The following is a 27,261-nucleotide window of genomic DNA, read 5'->3' on the forward strand; positions in this document are numbered from 1 at the left end:
CACAGAGAAGATGGCAGGTATAAAAATTTTAACAGCATCCTGTAAAGCCAAAATATAAACCAATTCAACACAGCTAATGTATAAGCACCTAACCACCAAATATGGAATTCAATTCCTCAACAATAACAGTTTTATAGACTCATTACAGGCTTTTCTTGTCTTTAAGTTTGATTGTACCAGATCGAGCCTGTTACAAAAGCCTTCATTTACCTGAGCAACACCAGGAACACAAGTGGTTTTAAGACTTCTCCTTGAGAATACAGTCTGGAGGATCCATCGAGTGGAACGCTGAACTTCATTCAGATTAAAAAAATAATAAAGTCATATAAATCTTAGATAATTGTTGCATCTTCATTGACAAAATGCACCCAGTGCAGTTCATTATAGCTACATCGTTTGTGTGGACAGACTTCAGTTGGCATATAAGTATGTAATGCTAGGCAAACTTCCACAAGGATGCATAGAAAATAATTTTATAAAATCGTATTAAGGCAGTTTTATTTAAAAAAAATCAGACCCAGTCTTTCCAATACAGAACTTTCAGTCAAGTACAGTTTCTTACAGTTGCACGACTATATTAAACACGCATCAAAATATCAGCTTCATTTCTAGATGTGGAGTGTGAACAGCGGATCAAGTCTGTTTGTGTGGTGTGCATAACTGCATAAATTGGATAATTGCATAACTGGATAAAACAACTGGACCCAAGCTAAGTCTTTCTATACTACTAAGAAAAGCCAAATGAAACCCAACTGAGCAGAAATGTTTTATTCTGATACTTAACTTCTAACTGAAAGTATCATAACATTTTATTTCTGCAAATATCAGCTGCATTCTATTTTCAGCAGTTGTTGTGTTTATGTACTGGTACAATTTTGGCAATGATACCAAAGTGCTGAACATACAGCTATTTCTTGAACCTTTGGCTTTCCAATGTTTTTTCCACCTTTCCAAAAAATGTATTTTAAAACATTTGATGTCCACACACTGTCATCTAGTAGTAATTAAGGGGATCCTTTCAGCATTAACATTATTTAGAGCAACTAATGCTTGAAAATAGTAGTAAGCTAACCTCTAATATATGTATTTACATATTTGTTTTTAAAATACTTTTTACAAGGATTATAGCTGTTACATTCTTTGGAGGAAAAATAGAGAACTTTTGCAAACTCAATACTATTTCCTTCTAGTATGTCAATACACATGATATTTTTTCTAATTTTATTAATTACTGTGGCTTTAAAAAAAATTATGCCTAAATTAGATCAAGAATCATTTTTTTCAATTCTGCCTGTGTGTGTGGATATACTTTAAAGCGTGGGTTTGTTCTATTATACATTTTCCATTAAGTACACTTTCTTTTTTCCAAGGTCATGCAATATATGGTTTCCACTTTATGCTACAAAGGAATGAAGGAATTATTTGTTTGTTTTCCTCCACCTATAAAAGATTTGATTGGCATCCACATAGACCTTTATAATTACAAAACAATTATGATTTGCAGGATTATACAGCAAATTTTGAAGAAATCAGAGTAAAAACATTAAAAACAACTAGCAACTGCTTTTCTCCATTTTCAAAACTGAGCTTTCTTAGACCTCAAAATGACAACTTAATTCCTTTAAGTAACACTGAATTTAACAGAACCACAGAATCTTCCATTTAGCCTAGCATAAAATAACAGCATGAGCACTAGGACTTTCCCTGCAGGAAAGCAGCATTACCTTCATCTTCCAGTTGCTAAGAAATTGCCTCTTTCTTATGACTGTAGCTTTGGTACTTCTATGCACAGCAGCTCTTCAGCACACAACTTCTCCAATCTTTCTGCCTGTATTTTATCAATCCAATCACTTCCTCTAGTAAACTAGCAAAAAATGCACTAAATAAAGAACTTGTATGGTTAGATTTAGTGAAGGAAGAATTTCTTGATCTCACCTTTGTTTTTTTATCTTCCTTCTTAAAAATATCCTGCTCTCATTCACTATAAGACTTTTGTCATCAGATATGTCAGCTTTCAATATTAGAGGCTGGAATACAAAATTTACTGAACTCATTATTCCAAACAATTTTACATCCTGCTGCAAGATTATGGCTAGTAAATAAGGTCACTTTTTATTATGACATCTATAAACAGTATAACATCAAGAAATTTAAATTAGTAATAGGAATAACACTGAAATGTTTTTCATCTATTCTTCCATGCTGCATTTCAGAAATCATGAAAGCCTATAGGATCAAATTTACTGCCATAAAAATCCCTTAAGAATAACAGGTCATCTTCAGGGAGCATCTGTTCCTTCAAGTAGATTTAGTGCTGGAATAGTGTTGTGGTTAAAGCACAGAGGCTGCTGATAAAGTGGCAATGCATAACAAGGTACTGATGTATTACAAAGGAGCAATTGCCTGCAGTTCATCAGTATGGATATGGCAATGGAGTTCTGCTTTACATATTCCAGGCACTAAGAACTTTGTGGAAGTGATTACAGGAGGTTCTTCTTCCCCTGTTTAAAAAAGAAAAAAAAAGAAGAAAAAAAAAAAGTGGTTCATTACTCCAAATACTGACTTTGTATTTATCCAACGTTTTAGAAACAGTGGAAAGAAAGCTTATAAAGACCATCTGGATCACAATGCCTCACTGAACTAATGTGCTCAGTAACTCCTTATCAAAAGAATTAATACTACTTTTCTCCCCAACAAGGCTTCTTGGAGAAGCAGAGCTATTCACTTACACTGTGACAAAACAATGGATAAAAACAGGTAGCCAGAACAGAAATGGAACTGTGAATTCAAAGTCATAATTTGAACTAGTCCAACTATTAAAACATGAATACGACCAATACAATTCTATTTACTCCTCTTATTACTATGCATATAAATATTAGTGCTATAAATATTTTGTATGTCTGTGCCTTGTAGTAAAAAGGTGCAAAGAGTTGCAATCTATTTAATAGGTAGGTGGTACTCAGTGCTAGACAGTTCTTTGCACTGAATTAAGACCACTGTTTGGGAGGGGAAGTATGAGTGAGAGTCACAGTGGTATTTTTGGACAGGGGCAATGAATGAGAAAACATGACAAGTAATTTGGGTTTCCTTGGCTGTTGCAGCATGAAAGTTAAGATTCATCCCTATCAGGTAGTGCTATAACATTCAACGTCTGTAGCCAAAAGATGCAGACAAGCATGGATGTGACTTGAGATTTAATTACTGAGAAGACTGTCTCTTTCTTTCAGAGACCACTTGGCAGCCGAGATACTCAGCTGAGAGTGCTGTGATGGAGGGGAACGCTGGTAAGGCAGTCACACAGAGAAGCATTAATACCTTCACAGATGTTTTGTCTGTAAATTTTCCCACAAATATGTGAGGAAAAAAAGCTGCCTTACAAGATGGCAGGAAATAAAAAAATATAATATGAATTTTGAAAAAATAACTAGGTATTTATGTCTTATACAATTAAATCCATAAATCTGTATGTTTTTCACAGAAAGCTTTCAATTTCTTGTTTTTCTTGTTGCTGTTTTTCCCTACAGAATATATAGCCTATAGATATAGATGCTGTATCCATCAATGACTTCCTATCTGTTTCCTCCCTAACAAAGTTATGGCAACAAAGACGGCCTGTGAATTATCGGGATAATGAAAAGAATGCATTTAGATAAGACAAAAGTCCACCAGGTTAGCTCACTACCAACACTCATTCAAGAAAGCAGAACACATTATCAGCATCAAAATGCAATATTCATCTGCTGTAGTTGCGTAAGGAAGAACTCAAATGTTCTCACATCCTATAAATGCAATTGCTGGAACATTTAATACTGATGCAGTTGTGATGCCAATTCAATGTGTTCAAACTGGCATGGTGAGATCAGCTTTTCAAATAGCCTGTGGCAATATTTATTCCATCTAACTGTAGGCAATTACACCTTTGAATCTTTTTGAGTCTCCTGAGCACTTAAATTCCTCCAGTGAAACCCTTTAGTTCATTCCTCTCAGCTCCATATCCAACGAACCTAATGCAAATCTGAAGCTTGAGTTAACCACAGTACAGAGCATATTCCTATAGGTTCTGCTATGTATTGGAGCAAAACAAGACACCAGTTTAGACATACAGCCTTTCTTTAAGTAAGCTTCACTACAGTACCCTCCTGGTTAAACCACACAGCTGTCAGCTTAACATGCCAGTTGCCAAGGAGCCTCTGGAAGAAAGATACAATCTTTCTGGTAATTAGGTCAATTAAAGAAAACTGGCTTACTAATATGATCTTTATGAGATCTTACTTAGCTAAGGATCCCCTCCCCACCATAAGATTAATTTTCCTAAAGTTACTTAGAACCTATCTTTTTTGACCACCTGTATGTAATACTTACCTTCCTCTGCTGCTTTCTATGTTTCCTTGTATGGTGTCTTTAGTATTTTAAGATGTTTGAATATATTTTTTAAAACACCTTTGTATCTTACCTAAACCTGATGATGAAGAAACGCTTCCTGTGATGGAAGATGTTTCAGTTTGGTCTGTCAGTAGTCCTTCCATTAAAGGCAAAGATAATTCAGATGAAGGAACGGATGAATCATAGATTCCAGAATCTCGAGGCATATCTTTAAGATTTGAAGCTTTAACAGCATGTAGCAATGGTCGAAGAACAGAGCTGCCACCACCTTGAATGTCCTGAGTTTCTATGTCTTCTCCAAGATTTAAGTGCTGAATTATACAATGAGAGTCTGAATTTCCAGCTGAAATAATATTTACATCTGTTTTCAGGTAAAAATCGTCATCCGCCGCCTGTTTATTCACTAAGTCATTTAAAACCAAGCCTGAGTCAAATTTTTCCATGACAGGCTCAGAGTAATGTAAAGGATGTGGAAGGAAGGGAATAAACTGTTTCTCAAACCAGTCTGGTTCCTGATCAATGAACTGATGCATATTACAAATGGCAACGTAAAGAGACCTACCAGATTTGCTCCTGAAATAATTCCTTTTACTAACATTAGCGGGAAACACCTCTGAATCCTGCACACTAAGGTCTCTGGAATGTAAATGGGAATAAAGCTGAGGCAGATTGTCCATGAGTTTATATTTTGTACTTAGATCCAGAATACCAGGAATGTCTCCCTCGCAGGAGTAATCAAAGTAAACTGCAATGAACTTGCAGAGGTCGTTTGAATTCTGCTTTGCTTGACGAAGCTTCTCTGCAACAGTCAACACAGCAAACAGAAAGAGTTCTCCTTTCCCCGTGTCTTTGGTTACTCCTCTGTGTTTCCAATTCTTTTTTTCAACAAAGTATTTCATTCCCTTGGAGCACACGATGATGATAAACTGAGACTCGTTTATTTTTTTAATGAGCCATTCTTTCTGACTTTCCTTACAAATTTTCATATCTTCCCACAAATCTAGAGCCACCTGAAAAAGAAAAAGAACATTCCACTTGATATTTTTATTACCTATTTCTAATAAAATCTAAATAATGTATTGTATTTATCCAACAATTGAGAATTATGAGTTTAACTATGTCTTGTCCCTGATGCAAATGCAAGCTGTTTTAAAAGAGAAAGAAGCAATAATTAACATAGCATTGGTAAAGAACAAACTAGAATCAGTGGTACTATTTCAGTAATTATTCACCACTCTAAACATTGCCTGTGGCCTGAATATTTCACTGGACTAAGGAAATCGGTGAGCTGCTAAGGTAAAAAATAATAATAATAATAATAAATAAATCATAATAGACACAATTAAAAACCAAAACAACTTACTAAGTCTTCTCTCAAGCATTTTTTCAAATTGAGAAATACCTGTTTTTCCTCTGCTATCTCACCTACATCAGAATAGAAAACTTTGCCACATCGGAAGACAGGGTAAACAGATGCCCTGAACAGAAAGACTCATGAAGACTGCTACCACACAGTCATCTACAGGAAGTAATCGTGTATGAGGAGAGAAGTCACTTTACAGCTGCTCAGGAGATGCTCTGATAAAGGCACAATGAGGTAGTTTTGCTTCTCTGTTTATTTTCATTTCTGTTCTTCAGGAAAATGTCTGATCTTCCATCTGTGATAAAGGATTTTTAGTATTGTCCTGTTATTATTTTAAAGGGGTCTCAAATGCCATTTGTTTTGTACCTTATGAGACAACATTCGAGCTTCACTTAAAAGAAAATTTTCTAACTGTTCCGTTATTCACTGAGCAATAGTGTTGTAAGTAAACCCCACACAGATTTTTCTAAACATAGGTGCTATTTTATTTATATAATTTACAAATCTGAAATGATACCTGATGTCATATGTTGCAGGGTATAGTTACAGTGGTAACAGCTCAACTCCATGCTATTCTAAAGAGGTATGGTGTATCAGTTCTAAAGACTAATCTAAAATGTACTAATCTCAAAAGGAGATTCCAGTTTGTTATTTACAGAACGTGATCCAAACCATTTTCAGCATATGAATGAAGGTCAAGGCATCGATTACTTTCATGTGCTTGGCCACCAGAGGTCAGACTTGCTGTAGAGCTGAAAAATCATTTTCAATTCATACATTTAGGATCTCAGCAGTACGATTATAATTCAACAAAAAATAACTATTAACTGTCTTGTTGTCCACAGTTCTGTTTTCTATGCAGGCTAGGATCTCTTCCTTTTCTTAAGTGAAGAAAGTTTATGTAATATGTAGAAAAATAATGCAAGTTATGTCTGTCCATAGGAGACATCGAAACACTCCACTTCTATTGTTATGAGTTTTGCAAGTACTGTCTTAATTAAATTCTGTTAACAGTAGAAATATTGAGCTTACCTCACAGCCACAAAAGTCCTGAAGAAAATAAGCAAAGCACTGGATAACATTAATGTGCTTCTGGCAATCTTTACTGGAATAGCAGATGAACACTTTTGGCCGGGGACGAAGTCTTTCCACAGGGAGACCTGCACCATAAGCTGAAGATTCTGAGCTCTCCTCATCTAGATGGGAATATATATTCTCTAAATTGGAAAAAAAGAAAGAGAATTCATACTATAAAGGTGCTCTTTTGTTTATTTGAACTTTCTAGACTTTTAACTAAAGCAGATAGAAAAGAATTCCTTTCAAATTCCTTTCCAGCCTGAAAAAGTTGCATATCCTCAATCTACCAGCTTCCAAGCTATTACATATGTGGAACATACCTGAAAGGAAAATATGAAATTGTATTGCTGCACAACTCAGAAAACTCAAGAAAGTTTTAGTTTAGAAGTAGAATGAAGTTGTTTCACCTCACTGCGAAAGAAGCCTTACAGATATACTGTCATGAAGAGCTTCCTGCATAACTGAGTCCTTTTGAATAAAAAACTCCAGGAGTAAAGATCATTTCAGAATATCATACAGCATCTCTCTGGTATGTAATGTTTTTTGAAAATTAATTTGGCATGTATTTGAATTTAGATAAAATTAACTTAGTTCAAAATAGCTATGAGTGTTTCCTGCCTTGGATGGACGCACTTACACTGGAACGTGGGTGCCTTACACCAGACTAACTCAATATAGTTCTACAGTTGATTAAACTAATTCTGAATAAAACATGTCTATTTTGAAATACAAACTTTGCCCTAGGGATTTTTTTTAGAATAATTCATCAGGAATAACTACTCTGGAACAACTCTCTGCATAGATATCCTCAGTGATTTGTCTTTTTGTTGGAACAGTGCTAGTTGTGAGCAAAGGAACAGCCATAGAAGACCAGAAGGTAAAGGGATTTAACCCAAATGGCATACAGCACTTGCATTATATCTCATTTCCAAAATTCAGATGGATAACACAGATACGTGGGGCTTAGGGAATGTAATTGCTTTTTCCACATTGATGAAACAGCACGATTCCCGAGATTCTACCAAAAAATGCCAATTGATTTTTAACATCTCAGAGTAACAAGCACAGCTTGCCAGCTCCTGGACATAGTGGAGTGAGAAATCAGGGAATAGAGATGGAATCTAATTTACAGAAACATCTGCAACTAAGTTTTAGGAGAGAAGGCTTAGGATGAAGTGCAAAGGCAACTTCCAGGAAAGTGAGCAATCTGGAATAACAGATACAAGTAGTATTCCAGACAGTGCTGAGAATTACATTCGTGTCACACGGCTTTACTTTCTTTCTGGCTTAAAATCAGTATCAGTTAGAAACTTTTGAACGAAACAAGGCAATGTTTAAAATATGTCAGTATACAAATATGCTTGTATTCTACACAGGTCATGCACTACTTTCAGAAATAAACAGAAACCTTAATTAAAAAAATAATTTCCATCAATTCTTCAGTTCTCTCCTTTCTACACTGAAGCCTAGATTTGCAATGTAATACTTCTTTTGGAAACAAATCACCGCCATGCACTGAACTAAGAATTTGCTACAAGTTTCAACACAGCGTCAAATGTGGAAAGGAAAGGAAGAGCTGAAAAAAAAAAAAGTTCTTCAGGTAAAGATATTTCTAGAATAAAGATACTAACTAGGACCTTTGTAGTTGCAAATGTGCATCTTTACATCCATACTGAATGTTACCTCTTACCTTGCTGCTTTTTGCGGCACATCACAGTGAAAAGTGTTGCAAACGCCGAAATGACAACTAAAGGGACTGTGATGGCAATGGCTCTTATTGGTCCAGCCCAAGGAGAATGCACTTGGAAAAACAAAGCAGAATTAGGCATGTGCTTATTAAAAAAACTCAATCAAATCTTTACACTGGGAATGTAAAATTGCTGCAGCACATTATTATTAGGTAATTTGAAATGTACAGTAAAATCAAACAACATGTTCTGCTCCATTTCAAATAGGTTTTATGCTAATTGTCCTGATAACCACAGCATTAGAGCAACCAATGTCAGTAACAAGAGCTTTCTGCATACTGCACCCCCATGATAGGAGAGTGAGTTATATTTTTAACATGACATGCAAGAGTCATTTCAACTGTTGGAGCTCAAATAGTGGCTTTCTACAAAGACTACAAAGACTTTGCATCAGTCCATTGTGTCTGTTGCCTTCCTCTAGGGCTATGCTTTGGGTCTGCAGTTATATTGTGAAATTCTCATTTAATTTCAGGCCAAGCATTCAACTGACATTTTTCAGAAGGCTTTATTTCATTTCAAGGCTGAAGTGCACAGCCAGGTAACGTGTCAGGCTGCTTTCATAGTTTCATTACATTACTTCCACACTACTGCATGCATTGTTTGTTTGCTATTTAGGTACAGATTACGAATTTTCATATCTATAACAAAAGTGATGTATCCACAACTACTTCCAATTTTATCTTGATCTAAACTGTATTAAATGTAAACACACAGAAATGCAGATATGTACCTACAAGTGTGCTCTTTTCATCAAAAGATCACAGCACATTTTCACTAGCAGTCCTCATTGCAGTGAATAGATATGTCAAATCAACATTTATTTCAAATGCAATTAAAACAATCTAAACTCATAAGGCATACTACTTAAAAAACAATATTCATACCTGGTTTTAGTGCATAGTGCATTGTTTTCCTTGTTGTATTAGTGTCATCGACCAGCTTTGGAAAGTAAAAGTTGAATTTTATTTTGTGGAAATTTCATTTCATTTTCTGCAATATTGAAACAACTGTAACAGCTTCCACAACCTGATGAGAAACTTACTGTTCAAAAAGTTACAGAGCACCAAAAAGTCCTAACTAGTGAAATCATTTGTCTTTGGCAGTACGTAGCTTATTCTCCTGATGCTAACTTTTACAGTACACGTACAGCCATCCATCAAAACAGACATAACTTTAAGTATAGAAGAAATTGGCCAAACTTTATAACTCCAGTGAAGAACCAAAATCCAAGAATTATTCAGGCTCACAACTCTACTTGAAGACACAAATGAAAGAATTACACATTTAGAGAAGCAGAACTATGGAAAGGTCAAGAACAGTGTAAAACCTTTACTTGGCCAAGGTACCTCAGTAGGGATGCCTGAATTTACTTAAGACTTTGACTTTAATTTCACTTAATTCCTCCATGAATGTACTCATTCTGCTGTAGTACAAATGACTCTGTAAACATTACCTCAATTATATAATCCCCTGGAGTTACATTCTGAAGAATACAACTTGTAGTATCTGTGTTTTGATCCTACGTCAAAAAAAAAAAAAAAGAAAAGAAAATACTCTGCATGACACACTCACATACTTTTATAATATAATGTAAAATACATTCATATTGATTTAGAAACATAGGGTGCTCTTCTGTATTAAACCAGCTCAACTAATTCTCTACTGAAGTATGCAAGGACTCTGCTTGCAGAACTAGAACATGATCAATTATCCATTTGAAAAAAAACAAACAGTTTTAAAAGGTTGTCCACTGAGATAAAATTTGACATTGAAAAATAACCGAAGCTAAAGAAAACAATACAGCAAATTGCAGCACCCATAGGAAGACACATGCACAGCTGTACAAAATCACAGAGAACCAAATTCCACACTCACATTGAAATGAGCAGTACCTTGTGACACCATCTCGAATGGGTAATCTGTTCAGTGGTAAAATTTGGTGTGCAGATAAAATCACATAATTGGAAGGAACATTTAACAAATGTACTAAGATGCAGCTTGAAGTATTAATCAGTTGTATGGCGTTCAAGAGAGAACAGCCTCTTCTAATTTGCTTACAGTATTCAGCATCACTGAGCACCTAAGTGTTGTTTTGATTGATGACAACACAACAGATACTTACGCAAATAGCACCAAATAGTTTAAAATCTTCAAAGTGATCCAATTTTGTATTAAGTCTCCATAAAACCTTAGAACATCCACGTGAATGAGTTTTCTGCTTTTGAGAGTTGCAAAACACAGTGACATACCTGTTTGCAAGTCTTTTGCTTGAACAGCCCTTCATGCTTCAGTTTGTAGTGAAGAAAGTAATATCTAAATCCAAAGTTGTGGGGAGCATGATCAAAAGAGACTTGCATATTGAATCCTTGCTGGGTAACATTCAGATTCCGTGGCTTCCAGTCTGTCAGAGAAAACATTCATCAACTGGCAAGTGACTCTTCGAGGGCAGTAACTTCTTATAAGTATATAGAAAGTATTACGTTTTACTTACAAGGTTTGCAGATGAGGTTTTCTGGCTGTAGCAATAATTCACATGCTGAAAATACAGGTAAAAGAATTAATGACAGAGCATCCACATGCTGTGTATAAATATAAAGTGCAAAATGTATAAAAATAAAGTGCAAAAGAAAGGAGTTATTTCAGCATTTTAAAGTCAGTACTCTCATTTCTTTTCCAGTCTGTAATACACCCAGAGTGAACATATTTTGCAAACTCACCTTCTAAGTTATTCAAGTCCTTTCTCATCTTTAAATTAGATACATAGGTTCAGTATATTGAAAATAGTAATCCTTAGTGGGACAAATACCAACACTCCACCCAAACTGGTACTTACAGTTAGATTCTATTTAATTCTATTTAGGCACTGATGAGTTTATTCAAGTTTATTCTCATTAGGCTGCAATAAGAATTGCTAATTGCAAAGTAATTTTGAGAAAGTCAACTTGATTTGTTGCTGCCTCATTTCATATGCATTCATCCATACCTATCCTCTACATACCAATTTCTGAAACTGATCTCAAAAGCAAAAGCAATTTGAACTTTTTCACAGTGTCCAGTGAAGGGAAGAAAAGGAACGAACCACCTTCATGAGTAATCCTGCTGCAGGCAGATCTCAGGCAATTACAGGCCTTTGTGAGACCCTCCCTCTGGTTGGTGGCTAACCTGAATTATACACTACACATTTATCACTGGACCTCAAATTCTTTCTACTTAATACCCAGATCTTCTTTCAAAGACTGTGTCAATAACTATCTCAACCCAGACTCCTCTGACATTCTCATGTTCTACAAGAAAAGCTATTCTTTTAATCAGAAAAGCTATTTCTGAAAACAGGAAAAAAAAAAAGGAGGGGAAAGGAATGACATTTTGCAATACTGTACTGTATGCAATACTTACGTCGAGTTCGGAAAAAAAATGGATGATAATTACTTTCATTTTTAATGGAAGGAAAAGGCACAATCTTTACAAAGTAATCTGTTTCAAACTTCAGGTTTGCAAAGGGATTAGATTCCATTCCCTACACAAAAAGACAAGATTGAAAAAACTTTAACTAAAGACATTTTCCTTCAGTATCAGCCCACAGAGCTGCAAACATGAGTATTAATGAAAATATTAAGAAACTTTTCTCTCTCCCTTCATTACAACATTGACATGAGGAAGCTTCACACAGAGCAGGGATGTGGACTTGTGACAGATGTGCCACCTCTCCCCCACAATCACCCCAAACAATTTTGTGACAGTTTCCAGCCTCAGGAAAGCTCCTAAAAAAGGGGAGCAGATCTATCTCCATCCAACAACTGTTCATTGGAGAACAACAATGTTGGGAAGCAATCTCCATCCTAGTAAACACCACATTAATTATATAACTATCTAAATGTACACACAAATTTATAAACAGCACATAAATATGTTCAAGACTACACACACAAGCAACAGTGAAGCTTTTCCTGAACAAAAGCACTTACTGTTCTTTTAAAACTTGGGCTCAGCTGCTTTGGATCTCTTAAAACCATCTGCTGACATTGCCTTCCCTCTGACTTTAGCTCTTCAAGTATTACTCGGAATCCTCTCAGGTATTCAATCCCTGCAAACAGCAGAGCATTTAAAATAGACTAACATTTAAAAATGCATTCAGTGATATTTTACATGATATGAAGATAGTTCAATTTCTCTTAACATTTAAATCCTAACCCTCACACGAAATACGTTTGTGTTTTAATACTTGTGATATCAGTTCTTCCCACATTGTCTATCTTGCCTATTTAGAATTCAGTCTCTGGCAAAGGCTGTAATTACTACACACCTGTGTAATACTTAGAGCAGAGGGACTCCCATTGCAGCTGAGGCTTCCAAATTATCACTGCAATATAAATGATCAGCTCCTTCACCAGCAATACACTTCATAGTAACTTTGTACCTCTATGATTTGTAATGCGATGTAACAGTTTGCCAGCACATTACAGAAATATATCTTTATAACATATTCATACAATTTTTCAACCTTGGGTTTAAAGGGATAGCAGTTATTACAATCTCTTTGTTTTTAGAATATTACAGCATAACAGAAAGCTTGACTTAGAAGGAATGGAATCTATTCCACTGAGTGCACACGTCCAGTTATTTTTAAGTAATGCCAGAATTACACCCATTGTTTTCAAGCTCCTCTAACACAACCAACTCTCAGCACAGCCTTTGCATTTCTTTGCAATGTTCTCATCATGGGATTACTTACTTAAATGACTAAACTGAGTCACGGTGATAGAAGCATCACAGCACAGTATCAGTGTGATGCTGTGACAGATTTGTGATTGAAAGTTACTGCACAGTTCTTCAAGACTAATCATCATTTCTCCATCTAATTCCATATATTAAAGAGAATTACACGTGGCAGAACACACATTTACCTGAGGCACAGACACCATTTTCGTAAGGTAAATGCCACAAGAATCAACACAGATTAACCTGGCTTTACACTATGCTCGTCAGGAAGAAAGGAAGGGTGGAAAGAAGGAAGGGAGGGGAGGGGACGGGACAGGCAGGAAAAAAGAGTCTCTCCTCTGTTCCAATAGATTTTTTTTTAATGTTTTATAATAAAAGAAAGAAAATGTTTTATAGTAAAAGAAAGGCCATGCCCAATGTGTTCCTAATGCTCCATGGAACAAAAGCACTGTTTGTGCTTACATGAAGGCCACAAAAGTGTCCAGTCTGTGTTACCCAAGATGTTTCAACAGCAGTTCTGCCTTCACGCTTCCCAGAGGATTAACCTCTGATCAGACAACAGAGAACGCCAGACTTTGTTTCCCATACAGCTCTGATTCAACCAGTCTGCAGCTGAAGATTACCAACTGGTTTCAGCTGCACGCTTCTACAGAATTCAGGGTATTTTTCACATACTGCCTTAAGCTCCAGCAGTTAATCATTACTTGCTCTTACAAATTTAAAATGTTATCAAACAAACTCTGAAAGCAAGATTTAATTCTGGGAGGGCAGAAGTCAATAGTCAAAGAAAATTTGACTATTACACTTATCTAAAGTGTTTAACTTAATAAGTGCAGATCTATGCTAAAAAATGTATGTCAAGTTCAATAAAGACACTTTTTTGTCTGCCATAACTCAACGCTAAGGGAGCCATCTTACCACATAAACATCCCATGTTATTTAATTGTAAGAAAAAAATTAAACCTTTTGAGGAAGTATGAACCATGAAATATCAAAGTGAGAGACTGCTGTATGAGTAAATGAACATTAATCAAATGTTTCAATTTCAAAAACTATACTATGCTTAACTCTAATGATTTACTTGATATTGAAAAGCACTCAAAGACAGGGTACAACTCTTTTAAGCTCTTTGCAACAAAAAAAAACACAGTGAACTTCTGTGTGGTACAGAAGATTTTCATGGCTGCTCCCCACCACACTCTGAAGTGTTATAAAGATTCTGTCAACTTGTAGCACTTTGCACACTTCTGAAACCAACTTTATTGCTGCCATAGCTTGACTATGAAAGGTAACAGTGAACGAATTTCAGGTCTGGTGCTACCTCTGCAACCTTACACCAGAATCCTTTCTTTTCATTCCAGTCAAAGAAGTTGCTCTATCAGTGGTTACCATAAAAATGCTGTTTTTATTAGATAAATCATTTACCTTACTGTCAAGAATGTATCTTCTCTAGTACATCTTTCCTTTAGTAGCTTTAAAGCAGCAAAGCTATCAAGAATTTCTTAAGCAGTTTTCTTTAATGCTTCGAGCATAATTTAGTTATATTAACTTATCTGATCAACAAGAATTCATTACCAAAGACATGATGAATTAGTTCACTTTCCTCTACTACTTACCAATGGCATTTGCTGTCCAAAGTATTGTGACTGCAACCTGTTCATAACATGCATACTGACTGATGGTTATATTCTGCACATCTCCAATCACATGTTTTCCCACTGAGTTCAGGTAAGGAGTGCAATCTGAAAATACAGAATAATAAATGTTTTAAAAGAAATAAATGAGTTCCTAGAATCTTTAGAATTGGAAGGGACCTCTGAAGGTCACCTAGTCCTCTCCTCTGAACAGGGACATCCACAGCTCAGAGCCTGGTCCAGGCCTTGAATGTCTCCAGGGTCGGGGTTTCCACCACATCTCTGGGCAACCTAATTCAGCCTGGTTCTTGTGCCACATCAGAGAAGAATCTTGAAAACTATTCTGTTTCCAGCAAGGCCCACATTTTTCCACTTGAATAAAGAAGTTAATTCTCTAACATTTCTTCAAGACTGAGCAAAGTTATGCACGCTATTTATTTTATAAAATAAATAAATACTGTACAGTAAATCAACATGAAGCTTTTGTCTTAGAACAATGAAGAACAGTTCAAAGCTTCAGAAATCACTGAGCACAACCACTTCGACCGGCTGCCAAAGCCTCATTTGCAGGACTCCTCATTTACCATTTTGTAATGCCAGAGCAGCCTGTATCACAGGATGTAAAAAGGACATATTTTGGAACTCTCTAAAGAGTATTTTTTGTCTTCACTCATTACTCAAAATGTAAGGACTGACTGCCATTTAATTTGTGCACACAGTGCACAGAGCAAGAGAACCTGGGGAGTGACCAGGCTCTGATGACAACAACGACGATGTGAAGTTTTAGAACTGGTGCTCAAGAAGTGCTCTTAACCACAGACACTGCTTGATCTTGACTACTTCTCTGCCACCCACTCACTAACTGATAATAAACCTGAAAATCCAGATATAATCTATATGGTTTGCATTTGCATACACAGTGTTTGTAAAAATAAAAAAATTAAAAAAAAATCAAGTGCTACAATAAACCAATACAAGAAATTAGAATTTAATTCAGATGTGTGCTCCCTAAACAAGGAAAAAAATAGCTAAATAAGAAGTAGTTTTAGAAAATGACTTTTCTGCTACAAACAATGATGGTAAGTGGTCTTTCGTGTAACTGCCCCACAATTAAAAACGGAACAGTTTGTACAATACTGCTCTTTCCACAAGCTGGGCAATTGGTATTTACTCTGCTGTTTGTAGAATTCTGTTGCTATGAGTGAATGGAATGACAGCATGAACTTCCTCCCCAGAGAATAGAGCATCTCTTTCAATGGAAACTTTGAAGTAACAGCTTTTGCTAGGTCTGGAACTAATTAAAAGCAAGCTCGAGATACTGGATCCTGGTTACTAAAATTTCTGGTCAAATGATAATTTGCCAGAATGCATTATAACACAAATGTCTGAGGTTTGGCTGCAAGACACCGATTTATATTTCCAAAGAACAACAAATTTAGGAAGAAAACAACAGAGAAAAAGTGCATGTTTTTTCAGGAAATCACTTGTTTTACTTGAATACAGTTGGAATACTAAAACATACAAACATTTGTTTTTCACCTGAATAAAAAATCTAACCAACTAATAGAAGAACATAAAACTGAGTTCACTTAGAGTTGCTGTGTGGAAAGCTAAGAGCCTTTAAATCACAGCTAGCAAGTCACATTCTGCTTTATGCTGGCTTACTCAATTTTAGAATGTATTTCCACATTATATGAACATTTCAGCCTTGATATCAAGGACCTCTTTCCTTAGTACTGCATAATTCAAATAATACCTTCATTCAGGAAGCGTGCAGTGCCAGCAGAACTTTGAATTAACACTTGCCATTGGTTAATTACAGTTCCTGGTGCCAGAATTAATGGAAAAAAATGCGACAGACACTGGGACTTCAACAAACTCCATTGTGTGAAATAAATGCAGGGATCTCTGCTCCAACTGACATTTCTTACTGTTGTTCTTTGTGCAGATAACAAATGGTAACTTGTATGTAGTTATCTCCTGTACAATCTGGTGTGCTTAAGTTTTGCTCATTTCTTTAAGAAGATTAGATAAAAAATGAATTCACAATGAAAGATTCCAAATTCAGAAGTTAGCATTAAATTGAGGAATGTAAGGATAATGAGAATGAATTATTTGATTAGACAAAAAAGGGGGGAGGGGGGAAGAAGGGATGGATGGAACTTGCACTGGCTTTAATGCAAACACTGCTACTGTAAATTGGGACCTTCTCTTGTCTGCACGTTGAGCTTATACTGATGATGGCCACTTATATATTTTTGTGTAAAGCCTTCAATAGTTGCATTACTCAACAGAATGAAAACACTCTTTATAATTCTCTGACCAATAACGGGTGAATGATCTGATAGTGAAACTACCACAAATGACTAGACCAACTTACTTTAATTAGTGAAATATAGGAAGACCCACCAGACTGAGAAGAAACAAACCTAGATTTTAAAGTTGTTTTGGAACTAAAGAGGTCATGTTACTCTTTGAGCCATTTTTAAGAGAGATACTGCTGTATATTGACAACTGAGACTGCATACTTGATTTTTGTGAATAAAGTGCAAATTTTCTACTTACTGTCATATTTAAAGGTGATATTGAGAAGCCCATTGCTCTTGGTGACAGATGACAGGCCCTGTAGACAAATATTAAGAAATTAATGTGAATTAAAAAAAAAAAAAAAGCTATTTTGAACATTCCTGCTTTGTAAGTAGTGTTTTAGACAATAACAGAAGTTACGTGTTTGTTTTTTTTTCCTTCTGCTTAGGCACACCATCAGTCAGATCATCTGAACACAAGCAGTAACAGATCAGGTTGCATATTCCTGCCACCAACATTCCCAGCACAGCATTGCCAAGGATGGTGACTACACTGGAAAAGAGCATTCTGTAGCTGCTAATTTGCTCTACCAAAACATGTTATTGTGCACTTTGTATCCGCTATAGTTTCTGTTAAAATAAAATAGGAGGCATTACTTTTGGAGCAACCTACCCATCTCTCACTTTTCCAGTGGGCGTGAATACTGCAGAAATCCATTCTTCCACATCAGACACTGTTTAGATCAAATATTTTATAAAATGCTCTCAAACATTATCAAAACACACCACATCTTGCTCCACGTCACAGAAACTAAGGTGCCGACAGAACTACCCCACTGCCCTCTGAGAGGAACTTAAACACCTCTGCCAGCTGTCCTTTTTCAAGGAATTGTATTTCTGTGTGGGTTTACCACTACAGCACAAAGAGAAGTTAATAGCATAAGAGGACCCCAACTGTAAGCAGGTGCTGTCAGAACTGCATAAACATGCACTGCATCTCACGGTCAAGTGGTTAGAAAGAAAAATAAAGTATGAGTGAAATCACCTGAGAAAAAGATATAAAACAGCATATAAAGAACAGAAGCAAAGCAGATCTTAATAGTACCCTTGGAAGTCAATTTTGTAATCTCACTTTCTTCTCAGGTGGCTTTCCATTTGTTTAGCTTTGATTTAGTCCGGCGTTAAACAAGCTGTTATTACAAAAATGTTTCCTGAAACAGGAAGGTGTCAATTTTTTTCCCCAAGTCTTAACTTTTCTGCTAATACCTTTTCTCTTTTGAAACATTTCTGTTTCTCTTAAGCTATACAAAATCCCATTCAACTAACTGCAGCAGAATAAAGACATCACATGTGTTTGATGATCAAACATGAAAAAAAAAAAAACAAAAATGACACTGGCTTTGTATATTTATAAGTGAGCAAAGACAGATATTCAATTCTGCTCAAGTCTGAGCACAAGCTGAAGCTTTAAGGATGAGAAATACCACCAAACCCTCACTGAAAATCAGCACAATTATTTTCATTCATTTGCTCTTTTATTCCTTATATTTAAGTGTGTAAGAAATGCAGAAAGGCTGTAGGAATTTGGGAAAGAGTGAGGAGCACCTTAAAATGCTGAACTAGATAATTGTCACACAAGTTTTATGTTAGAACACGTCAGTCAGGCAGAGAACCATACTTTGGTGGTTATCCTCCAAGTCATTCCTGCTGGGAGCCAAAGCTTCTCCCAGGAAGCACTCCCTCCCGTTTAAGCCATAAAGTAGGCATGCTGTTTAAATGGCTTATTGCTAAGACAATTTGTTTAGAGCACATACTTTAAAACTATAAATACTAATGTTATGACCCTAGGGCTCTAAGCTCTTAGTTAATTGACCACTAACATTGGCCGAATTTGCACGCAGCTTTTAGTTTATTCTGAGCATTCCTAGAAAGCTCCATTGCCTGGAGCTTTGTCCAAAAAATCCCTTCGGTCCACGTACTTCTACACACAGGGACTGAGAAGGCACGTATTGTAAAGAAAATAGCCAAAACCTCTTCTAAATACAGACCTGTGTACAGTACTGATCTTTAAGCAGATAATCAAAGTTGAAATGCACACAGATTAAGTTACAAACAACCTTGATTGTTAAAAAGCAGAGGTGGGGGCTGTTATTGATAGAAGCATTCAGTCTCACAGTACATGAGCTCAAAACACAGAATTCTGTAGAAAACACGAGAAGCAAAATCCAAATCCCTCTTCACTATTGTGCAAGTAAGTCTGAAAGAATTTCCATCACAGAACGCATACCTCAAGGCACAGAGATCAATGTTGGAATTGTTCCTCAACCTACATCAACAGTGAAGGTTAAGATCCTAAGATATCTTCAATTAGCACAGCCCTGCATAACATTAATGGACCTCATCTCCTGAAGAATGAATGACTAACTCACTCGCTGATAAGGCATGTGCAGGCATTTCACTTCAAGCCTCCATCCTTCAGCGTGAAACAGTGTGACTATTCATGAGAGACAAAGACTATTATGCAAAGGTAATCTCTATTTTTGTTTGTTTTTCTAAGTTTCTGATATTTGGCCTACATACGTGGTACATTCTCATTAGTGAAATGCACCTACAGTTATTGTTTCTACTCATTACTGGTCTGGAGAGGAACAGACATAAGACTCCATTTCCAGAAAGAAATGCTAAAGAAAACATTAACAGCAGGAACTGTTTGTGTCAGAGAAAAGCTAAATTTAACTACAGGCAGCAGATACAATGGAAGTCAAATACAACAGAAAGAAAATAAGCTGATCTGATTTACTTTTTTTGAACATCTTCCTTTTAATTTGAAACATACAGTGCTTCCCATCCTTCATCAAGCTGAAAGTACAACTTCTTCCATGTATTTGACAGTTCCTGCCAGAGATGCAATAGGCGACCTCAGAATCTCCTGCTGATAACTGCCTTTACAAACAACACTTAAGTATACTTCAACATTAACTTCTTTCGAGCAAACTCTCCTTCATCAAGAAAGGCGATTCCATGTGTGAATGGGCATCGTCAGGCCGCCACTTTAACATCAGTACAAGGAAAGGAGCCCCATGCTAGCACTAATTACAGAGATCTGGGAAAGGTAGGAAATCACTACCCCTCAAGCACAGCCTTGTGCACCAGACCAAAGCAGCAATCGTGATTCATCTTTCGAATGTTGCTAATCCACGCACACATGGTCCTCATTTCACGCTCCCCCAAGGCAAACTGAAGGGACAATTGTTTCTGAACCCTAACATCAAGACGAACAATCAATGTTTACCATACTCACTGCTCAGTAAACCACAGGTTGTAGATTTGACATCTGCTATTTTCATTTCCAACAAGTTAAGATAGTTTCTATTTCCACAGCCATCGATGCAGATGAATTATCTGTGCTATTCATTTGCCTGCAGCCTGGATCACTCCAGGCAGAACACAGCAAAACACAAAACCCACCCTCATGTTTGCTCTACAACCACTGACCATATACTCCACTGAATGCAGAATGAACCCTAAACCCTGGGTAGATGGCTTGGTACCACTGCTACTATACTTCTGGTGTAACTGACCATTCCAAACGTATCTACCCACACTGTATGCACATATTATGGGAATACCATTTGTAAATAAAGCAATTCAGTGACAGCTGAGAAGTACGTTTTGTTATAAGTGAATTCATGTATCAATAGGCTTCTCGGTGCCAATGTCCGATTTAAAGCCAGGCTTCTTTCAGCTTCAGTACTTTGTGTGCTCCTTCATTACATTGCTTGCATAAGAAATCATCAGATTTAGATGGTTTTTGTTGTTATTTACTGTTTTGCTGTTTCATCTTTAGAGCCACTGCACATTAAATTCAGCTGCAGATGAACTGCAAAGACTGGGTCTCTGTGGCACCTGCATCCTGAATCTGCTGAGATATGAAAAGCAAAATATTGCTTTTACTTTGTTATAAACTACATATTGGGAAGAAAAAAAATCAAAAAAAAAAGAAATGACTCGTTCAGGAGCATAAAGAAATATCAAAAAGCAAACTCATCCATCCCAGCAGTGAACGCAGGAGTAGTTCAGACACCCCAAATGCCACAGCACTATTTAATTCATTGGTGCTGCAGAATCCAGTGTTACATGCTCTCACTTCCCTTCCCAAAATTATACTTTATGGACAGTGATGCTGTAGGCAGATAAAAAAGAAAATAACAACTATAGTTTAAAAGTTGCACAAAGTAGCTAAATTTATAGCATTCAGTCTTCAGAAAAACATTATCTCTGTGGTCCATCAGCCATTTCAGCAGTGATATCATACAAAAATGAAGTGAAAATCTTATAGTGATTGTTCTAAGGAAAATTATTGGTAGCAAGAAAGAAAAAAAGATAAATGTGTGATAACTTTCCAGAGCTGTAGGAAAATCCAACAGCAGAATGTGGGAAATGAAAAAATTAGAAGCGTGGATAAATGAGGGGCATCAAGCATTGGAGTAACGGATTAGAAATCCAACTGCCCAGATACACTGCAAGGGGTGTAGAGGTACCTGAATTTAAATGGAACCAAGCAGGAGACAGAATTTAAATAACGAATGTGTTAACTATTCTTAAGGTGAAAAGAAATATGTCAATATCAAAAGAAAATTGACGAGAACTTAAGGCCATTCAGAAAGATGCTCACTTGATGATGCTGATTTTAAACATATGCAAAATGGCTCAGAAAAAGAATATTCAAATGCTACATCACATCTAGAATGCCACAAGACACTGATGCTGAAATTAGGCAGGTATATTCCTACAGAAAACTCTTTTTTTCCCTTCAAAAGAATCTTCCAATACTTCACAGCAAATTGTGTTGTTTTGTTTTTAACACTATGAAAAACTGTTTTTGAGTGGGAAGTCATTACAGAAACTAAGTGGCTTCTGTTAGCTGGTATGTACACAGCACTCCTTGAGGAAGCCTCCCATTTCAGCATCTTGAGCCACAGTCATCCCCAGTTTGAGCATGCACAATTCTGCTGAAGTCAGTGGCACAATGACCTCCACTAGATGTGCAGACACATCTAGATTTAGCCACCTGTTTTCTCCATTAACGTTTTCACTTCTTTTCCTGCAGTACCTCAAACTGTCCTCAAGTCCCACAAGATGTAGTTGCCCAGGTCCATCCTCAAAACAAAGAACAGCAGGTTTCTGCAATTTTAGGCATCTGTGAACACTGGCCTGATTAGGCAGAAGCAGAGACTGCAAACCTTTTGTTTTATATTCAAGTCCATTGCTATTCCTAACCCCTCAACATCCCTTTACTTTCAATCCCTCTTCTAGAGAAAAAAAAAAAAATTACAGCCAAGCATCATTTTCCTCTGAAGAGGAAATATATGAGAATCTGGGAAATAAAACATCCTCTTAAAAGGAACATGGAATATTTATTTCCCCAAAACAAATTTAAGGAACTCATACTCCATTACAGAAATGTCTTGGCTTTTCTCAGTCATTAAATATCTTTTTTTTTTTTTTTTTTTTTTAATCATGGCATTAACTATGGTTTTATGGTTGACCTTTCAAAAGGTAACTTCATTTTGTTTGAACATATTCTTCTGCCATTTCAGCTTGATATGGTTTTCTCAGGTTCCCCCCACCATTAAGGGGTAGGGGGAATTTAGCAGCTGCTGATTTCAATCCTATCAGAGGATGACATGGTCTCTAAACAATGTGGTATGCTTGTAATGACAGCTAGTTTCGTGGGGTCCCTTGGACTGCAATGCCGATAAACCTTTGCTAAGAGTAGACAATAATTGTGTCATTCAACAAATTACTATTACATGCCTTTTGATTTTATTGTTGAGGACAAGTTTTCTTGTAACTCCATCTTTGCTAAGCTCAAAGGTACCTTAAAAAAAAAAAAATCACATCTTTAATTTCCTGCAGCGTTGGAGATTTTCACTGCAAACAAATTTGAGCAAACGAACTGGAAGCACTTCATCTGTAGTACAGGATGAGATTATCTACTCGATTTTTAAATTTTGAAAATGAGTAGAACAGCTGCAGAGAAGGAAACTTTAAAAGCAGAATGTTGCACAAAGGGTGGAACGCAAGAAATCTGACACAGCATGTCAGTTCTGTTTTGTGTGCATTTACACAGTGTCCTCTCCTCTAGTCTCAATCCTTTTCCTGTATTTGAGAGAAACTCACTGAAAAACATTAAGACCTTTGCAGTTGTGAAGTATGAAATACATATTCTTAGAAACTGAACTTTAATTCTTACTTCCATAGATGAAATATACAGGCAGCACTAAGGAAAGTACTGTATATTCACAGGAGCTCATGACTGTAATAAAAATTATATATATTTTTTTTTTAAAAAGTGAGTTTTGTATGACGAAGACATAAATAAGCCAAATATTTGATTCTGGAGGACACAGAGCAAGGCAATTTAGCAGTAACCTCACTCTACTGATCAGAGTACCACAGAACTTGTGAAACTTTCAAAATAGACAGGATTTGGGATTGTTCCATCTTAATCCCTTCTCTGAAGTAATGTAATTATTTTGAACACAAAAAAAAAAAAAAAAAAAAAACTTTTCTTGGGGATTTAGAAAAATACAATTGTACTCATCCATACGATTTTAAAGCTCAGGGTTAGTGAGCAGTATGATTCAATTCCAGGAACGATCACTACTTTGCTTGCCAAAATCCTCCACGTTCCAGCTTTAAAGAATCTTTCACCATTCCCCCAACAGAGTTTTTAATACCTCAACAAAACTTGGTTTTGCAGGAGATAGAGTGGAAAACAATTTTATTTGAAAGGATACAAGCATCCCTTCCCAAAGTCACCATCCTTGTGAGACACCTAACTTAAAAAGGCTCTGAAAATGAAAAACTAGGTGGGGATGAGCTCCATAGCAACACAAGCACTTCTTTGGCATTAAGTTCTGTACAAAGAGGGACACAAAAATAATAACGTACCAAGAAGTGCCACTTTTATTCTGCACTCAGCTGTGTTATATAATCTCCTCATCAAAAGCAAAGGGCAGATTACTGCATTTTCAGATCAGAAAAGGCATAATGACTGTATTAGAGTCTTTCCTTTTTTAAATATGAATGGAAAAACAACAATCATTCCATTTTTATTGTGCTCACAGCACCAAAGACAACTACTAAAAATTATTTTTGCTTAGAAGTAAAAGTTCTTGTACATCAGGCAAGGTAGTAAAATTAATTACCCGCCCCTATAAATCCTCCCCTTTCCCAAGAAGGTAATCAAGTATTCCTCCCTTTCTTCCTTTCACAAAGCAAATGGACAGGCTGAAAAGCTGGCTTCCTGCAGAGCCAGGAACACGCCTCAGCTATGCTGCCCTTCCTTCTGAGGGTGTTAAAGGTAAGAGCTTTGGTTCCTTCTCAGCTATAAATTGTTCCCACCTCCCTGAGCCAACCATGCAAATGGAGATCCTTACTACTGAACTATGTGCTTTTAGCAAATAAATTTCTTCTTGACACCTCTGTCTAGTCCTGGTCGACAGTGATGAAAATTACTCCCACAGCTTAAGCAGTAACACAATCAGCAGGGCGGATTAGAGGGTGCGCTGCTTGCTGTGTGCTGATGATCCACATGGCTGAACTTGAGACACATGCAGACATTTGGTGGCTGCCGATTTAAAGTTTCAGCTGCCAGGGAATTTATACACTGCTGGTTAGTCAATATGGAGCACAGCCATAGTATCTGCAGCCAAAAATCCTCCATTTGAAATGTGTCAGAAACATACAGAAAGCTGCACAAACATTTCTGGTCCACCTGAAGACACTTGGAAGCAGTGGCACCCAACAGCACCGACCCCTCCCCAAGCCAAGGAGGGCTCTCTCTCTCTTTGCAGCCACTTGGGCAGGAGAAGATCTGCCAAATGGTGGCCAATACCAGGAATTAGAACACAACGCAATATAACCTCACAAAACACAGCTTTCTAAGGAGGCCATTTCTCAAAACGAACCACCAGTGCTGAGCAAAGTTTACCTCAGACTTCACCTGGTTAGGGCAGACTTATCCCCAACCACGCTATGCAGCCGCCCTTCTACAGAACAACTTTGCTGTGAATAATGGACAGAAGACAGAACACATTCAAATATTCCTATGTGCTCAGTATTTGGAGCTGAAAAGCATTAAGTATTGCTAAGTTTCACTGTTGGAAAAATATCAAGGAAATGCATGTGTTTTAAGTATATCTGTACTGGCAAACTCTTTGGGCCTTACGTGCTATTGAATCCCGTCAGATCTTTAACTACTAAAAAAGGAATCCAAATACAAATTTTAAATAGAGATTTAATGTTTGGAACGGTATCGAAACTCCAGTCAGTTTCCACTAATAAAAGTTACAGCCTATGGATATCACACTTTGTAATACACTTATATAAGTAAAATAGTTTAAGAGATGCTTTTTCCTATGCATTTAACATTAAGTGCTTTTGAAAGACAGCCAAAGCAAAGGTTGCACGTTCTGCCCACGCAGTAAGTGACTAGTTCATAACCACTATTTATTAATTAGTGTGCTAGCATACTAATTACTAATTATACTTCTTGACACAAAGCACACATCTGCTAAAACTCACTGTGACACACCACCACTCCCACAACCTGCTTGGGCTTTGAATTGCGCCCCTGGTGCCAGGTGCCTAGCTGCTGTTTCAAGTCTTGCAATGCTTTCATGAAGGATTGTCCTCGCCCGGATCCCAGAACCTTGGGGCACTTTTGATTTCTGATGCTACAGGTTAAAATCAGATCTCCCAGTTTAAAAAAAATCTATCACAAGTAAAATCTGCATCTTGCTTAGTTTTGTTTTTGTTGGTGGTGCTGCTGGTGTTGTTTCATTTTTTATCAAATTCATGACTTATTAATAAGCAATATGAAATCACACCTTGGGGAAAAATAACAGGAACCCTCCCATCTAATGCCTGATGCATACATGAAGACTGGAGATATGGGCCCACTCTCACCACCTGCATTCTATAAACATGCAGATGTAGCACTAAGGAACGTGGTTTAGTGGGGAACAGTGGAGGCAGGTGGATGGTTGGACAAGATGACCTTAGAGGTCTTTACCAACCTTAATGATTCTATGATTCCATTCTATGATTCTGAGGTTCATGAATGGCACAGAGCACACTTAACCTCAGGACAAATACCACTGCTGTTCTAAAGAATTTCCTCTGCATTCCCCAAGAACAGCTCCAATAAGATCCAGACTCATTCCACACAAAGTCCTTAGAAGTGAAAGAACCCCGAAGAAGAAATATCCCGAGCTGCAGTTTCCCCCACCTCTCCACAACTACCAGAAATAAAAAAATCATTTTAGACCACTGTATCACACAGAGAAGCTGGTCAAATGGAAAGAAAGCCCTCAGTGAGGACAGCAGTCCAGCATATTTTCTCACACAGCACTTGCATCAGGCCGAGCCCATCCAGCAGCACCACGCGAGGCGCTGGAACTCCATCAGCACGGCACACTCCATGTTAGCTCATCACAGACCTGCACATTCCTGCAGCGTTGCAGTGATGTGCAATGAAGATGAGGATGGTGTTAAGACTTGAGACTGAAAAAAGATGCATTTTTAATCTCGCTTTCCCTCTCTGTGAAACGCTTTGGGTACATTGTATTGTGGTGCTGGCCATTGAAAAACGAAACCATGTTCTGAACAGAAGAGCAGGCTGGTGATTCTCCCTGCTCAGAGTCTCAGGAAACGCAGACTCATTTCCTGTTTTACCCATACTTTCTACTCACAACTTGGAGGAATTTAATATCTTTTATACCTCAGCCTCCCATCTGTAAAACGGGATAGCAGAATTTCCTTTCCTCTGGTTTCTACAAAGTAATTTTAGATAGCAATGTATTCAGAGGAAGGACTTCCATTTACACTCTGTGTAAATGCTTATGCTCTGTATTTATGCCCTCTGTGTACAGGACTCAGCTTTCAGTTGGTGTCCTTTGGTGATATTCACACAAGTAAGCTTTATGACAAACTAGTTTAAACCTTTCCCCTCTTTAAAA

At 36.9% G+C, this 27,261-nt stretch overlaps 1 protein-coding gene across 7 annotated transcripts in view; it reads right to left on the reverse strand.

Moving 5' to 3' along the window:
• Positions 1-481: 481 nt before the first annotated feature.
• IL17RD (interleukin 17 receptor D) overlaps positions 482-27,261 on the reverse strand; it is a 56,382-nt gene continuing 29,602 nt past the window's right edge. For all 7 annotated transcript variants that reach the window (XM_090148194.1, XM_090148195.1, XM_090148196.1 and 4 more), the window contains 12 exons: positions 17,493-17,550; positions 14,910-15,035; positions 12,540-12,658; positions 11,971-12,091; positions 11,066-11,110; positions 10,824-10,975; positions 10,028-10,093; positions 9,459-9,513; positions 8,517-8,627; positions 6,782-6,966; positions 4,457-5,396; positions 482-2,501 (listed from right to left, as the gene is read on the reverse strand). In XM_090148194.1, coding sequence (XP_090004320.1) covers positions 2,386-2,501; positions 4,457-5,396; positions 6,782-6,966; positions 8,517-8,627; positions 9,459-9,513; positions 10,028-10,093; positions 10,824-10,975; positions 11,066-11,110; positions 11,971-12,091; positions 12,540-12,658; positions 14,910-15,035; positions 17,493-17,550 — 2,094 coding nt within the window. In that variant the 3' untranslated portion in view covers positions 482-2,385. The remainder of the gene's footprint in view (positions 2,502-4,456; positions 5,397-6,781; positions 6,967-8,516; positions 8,628-9,458; positions 9,514-10,027; positions 10,094-10,823; positions 10,976-11,065; positions 11,111-11,970; positions 12,092-12,539; positions 12,659-14,909; positions 15,036-17,492; positions 17,551-27,261) is intronic.

Source organism: Phasianus colchicus, chromosome 11, assembly GCF_987193195.1.
Source record: "Phasianus colchicus chromosome 11, bPhaCol1.hap1.1, whole genome shotgun sequence".
NCBI lineage: Eukaryota > Metazoa > Chordata > Aves > Galliformes > Phasianidae > Phasianus > Phasianus colchicus.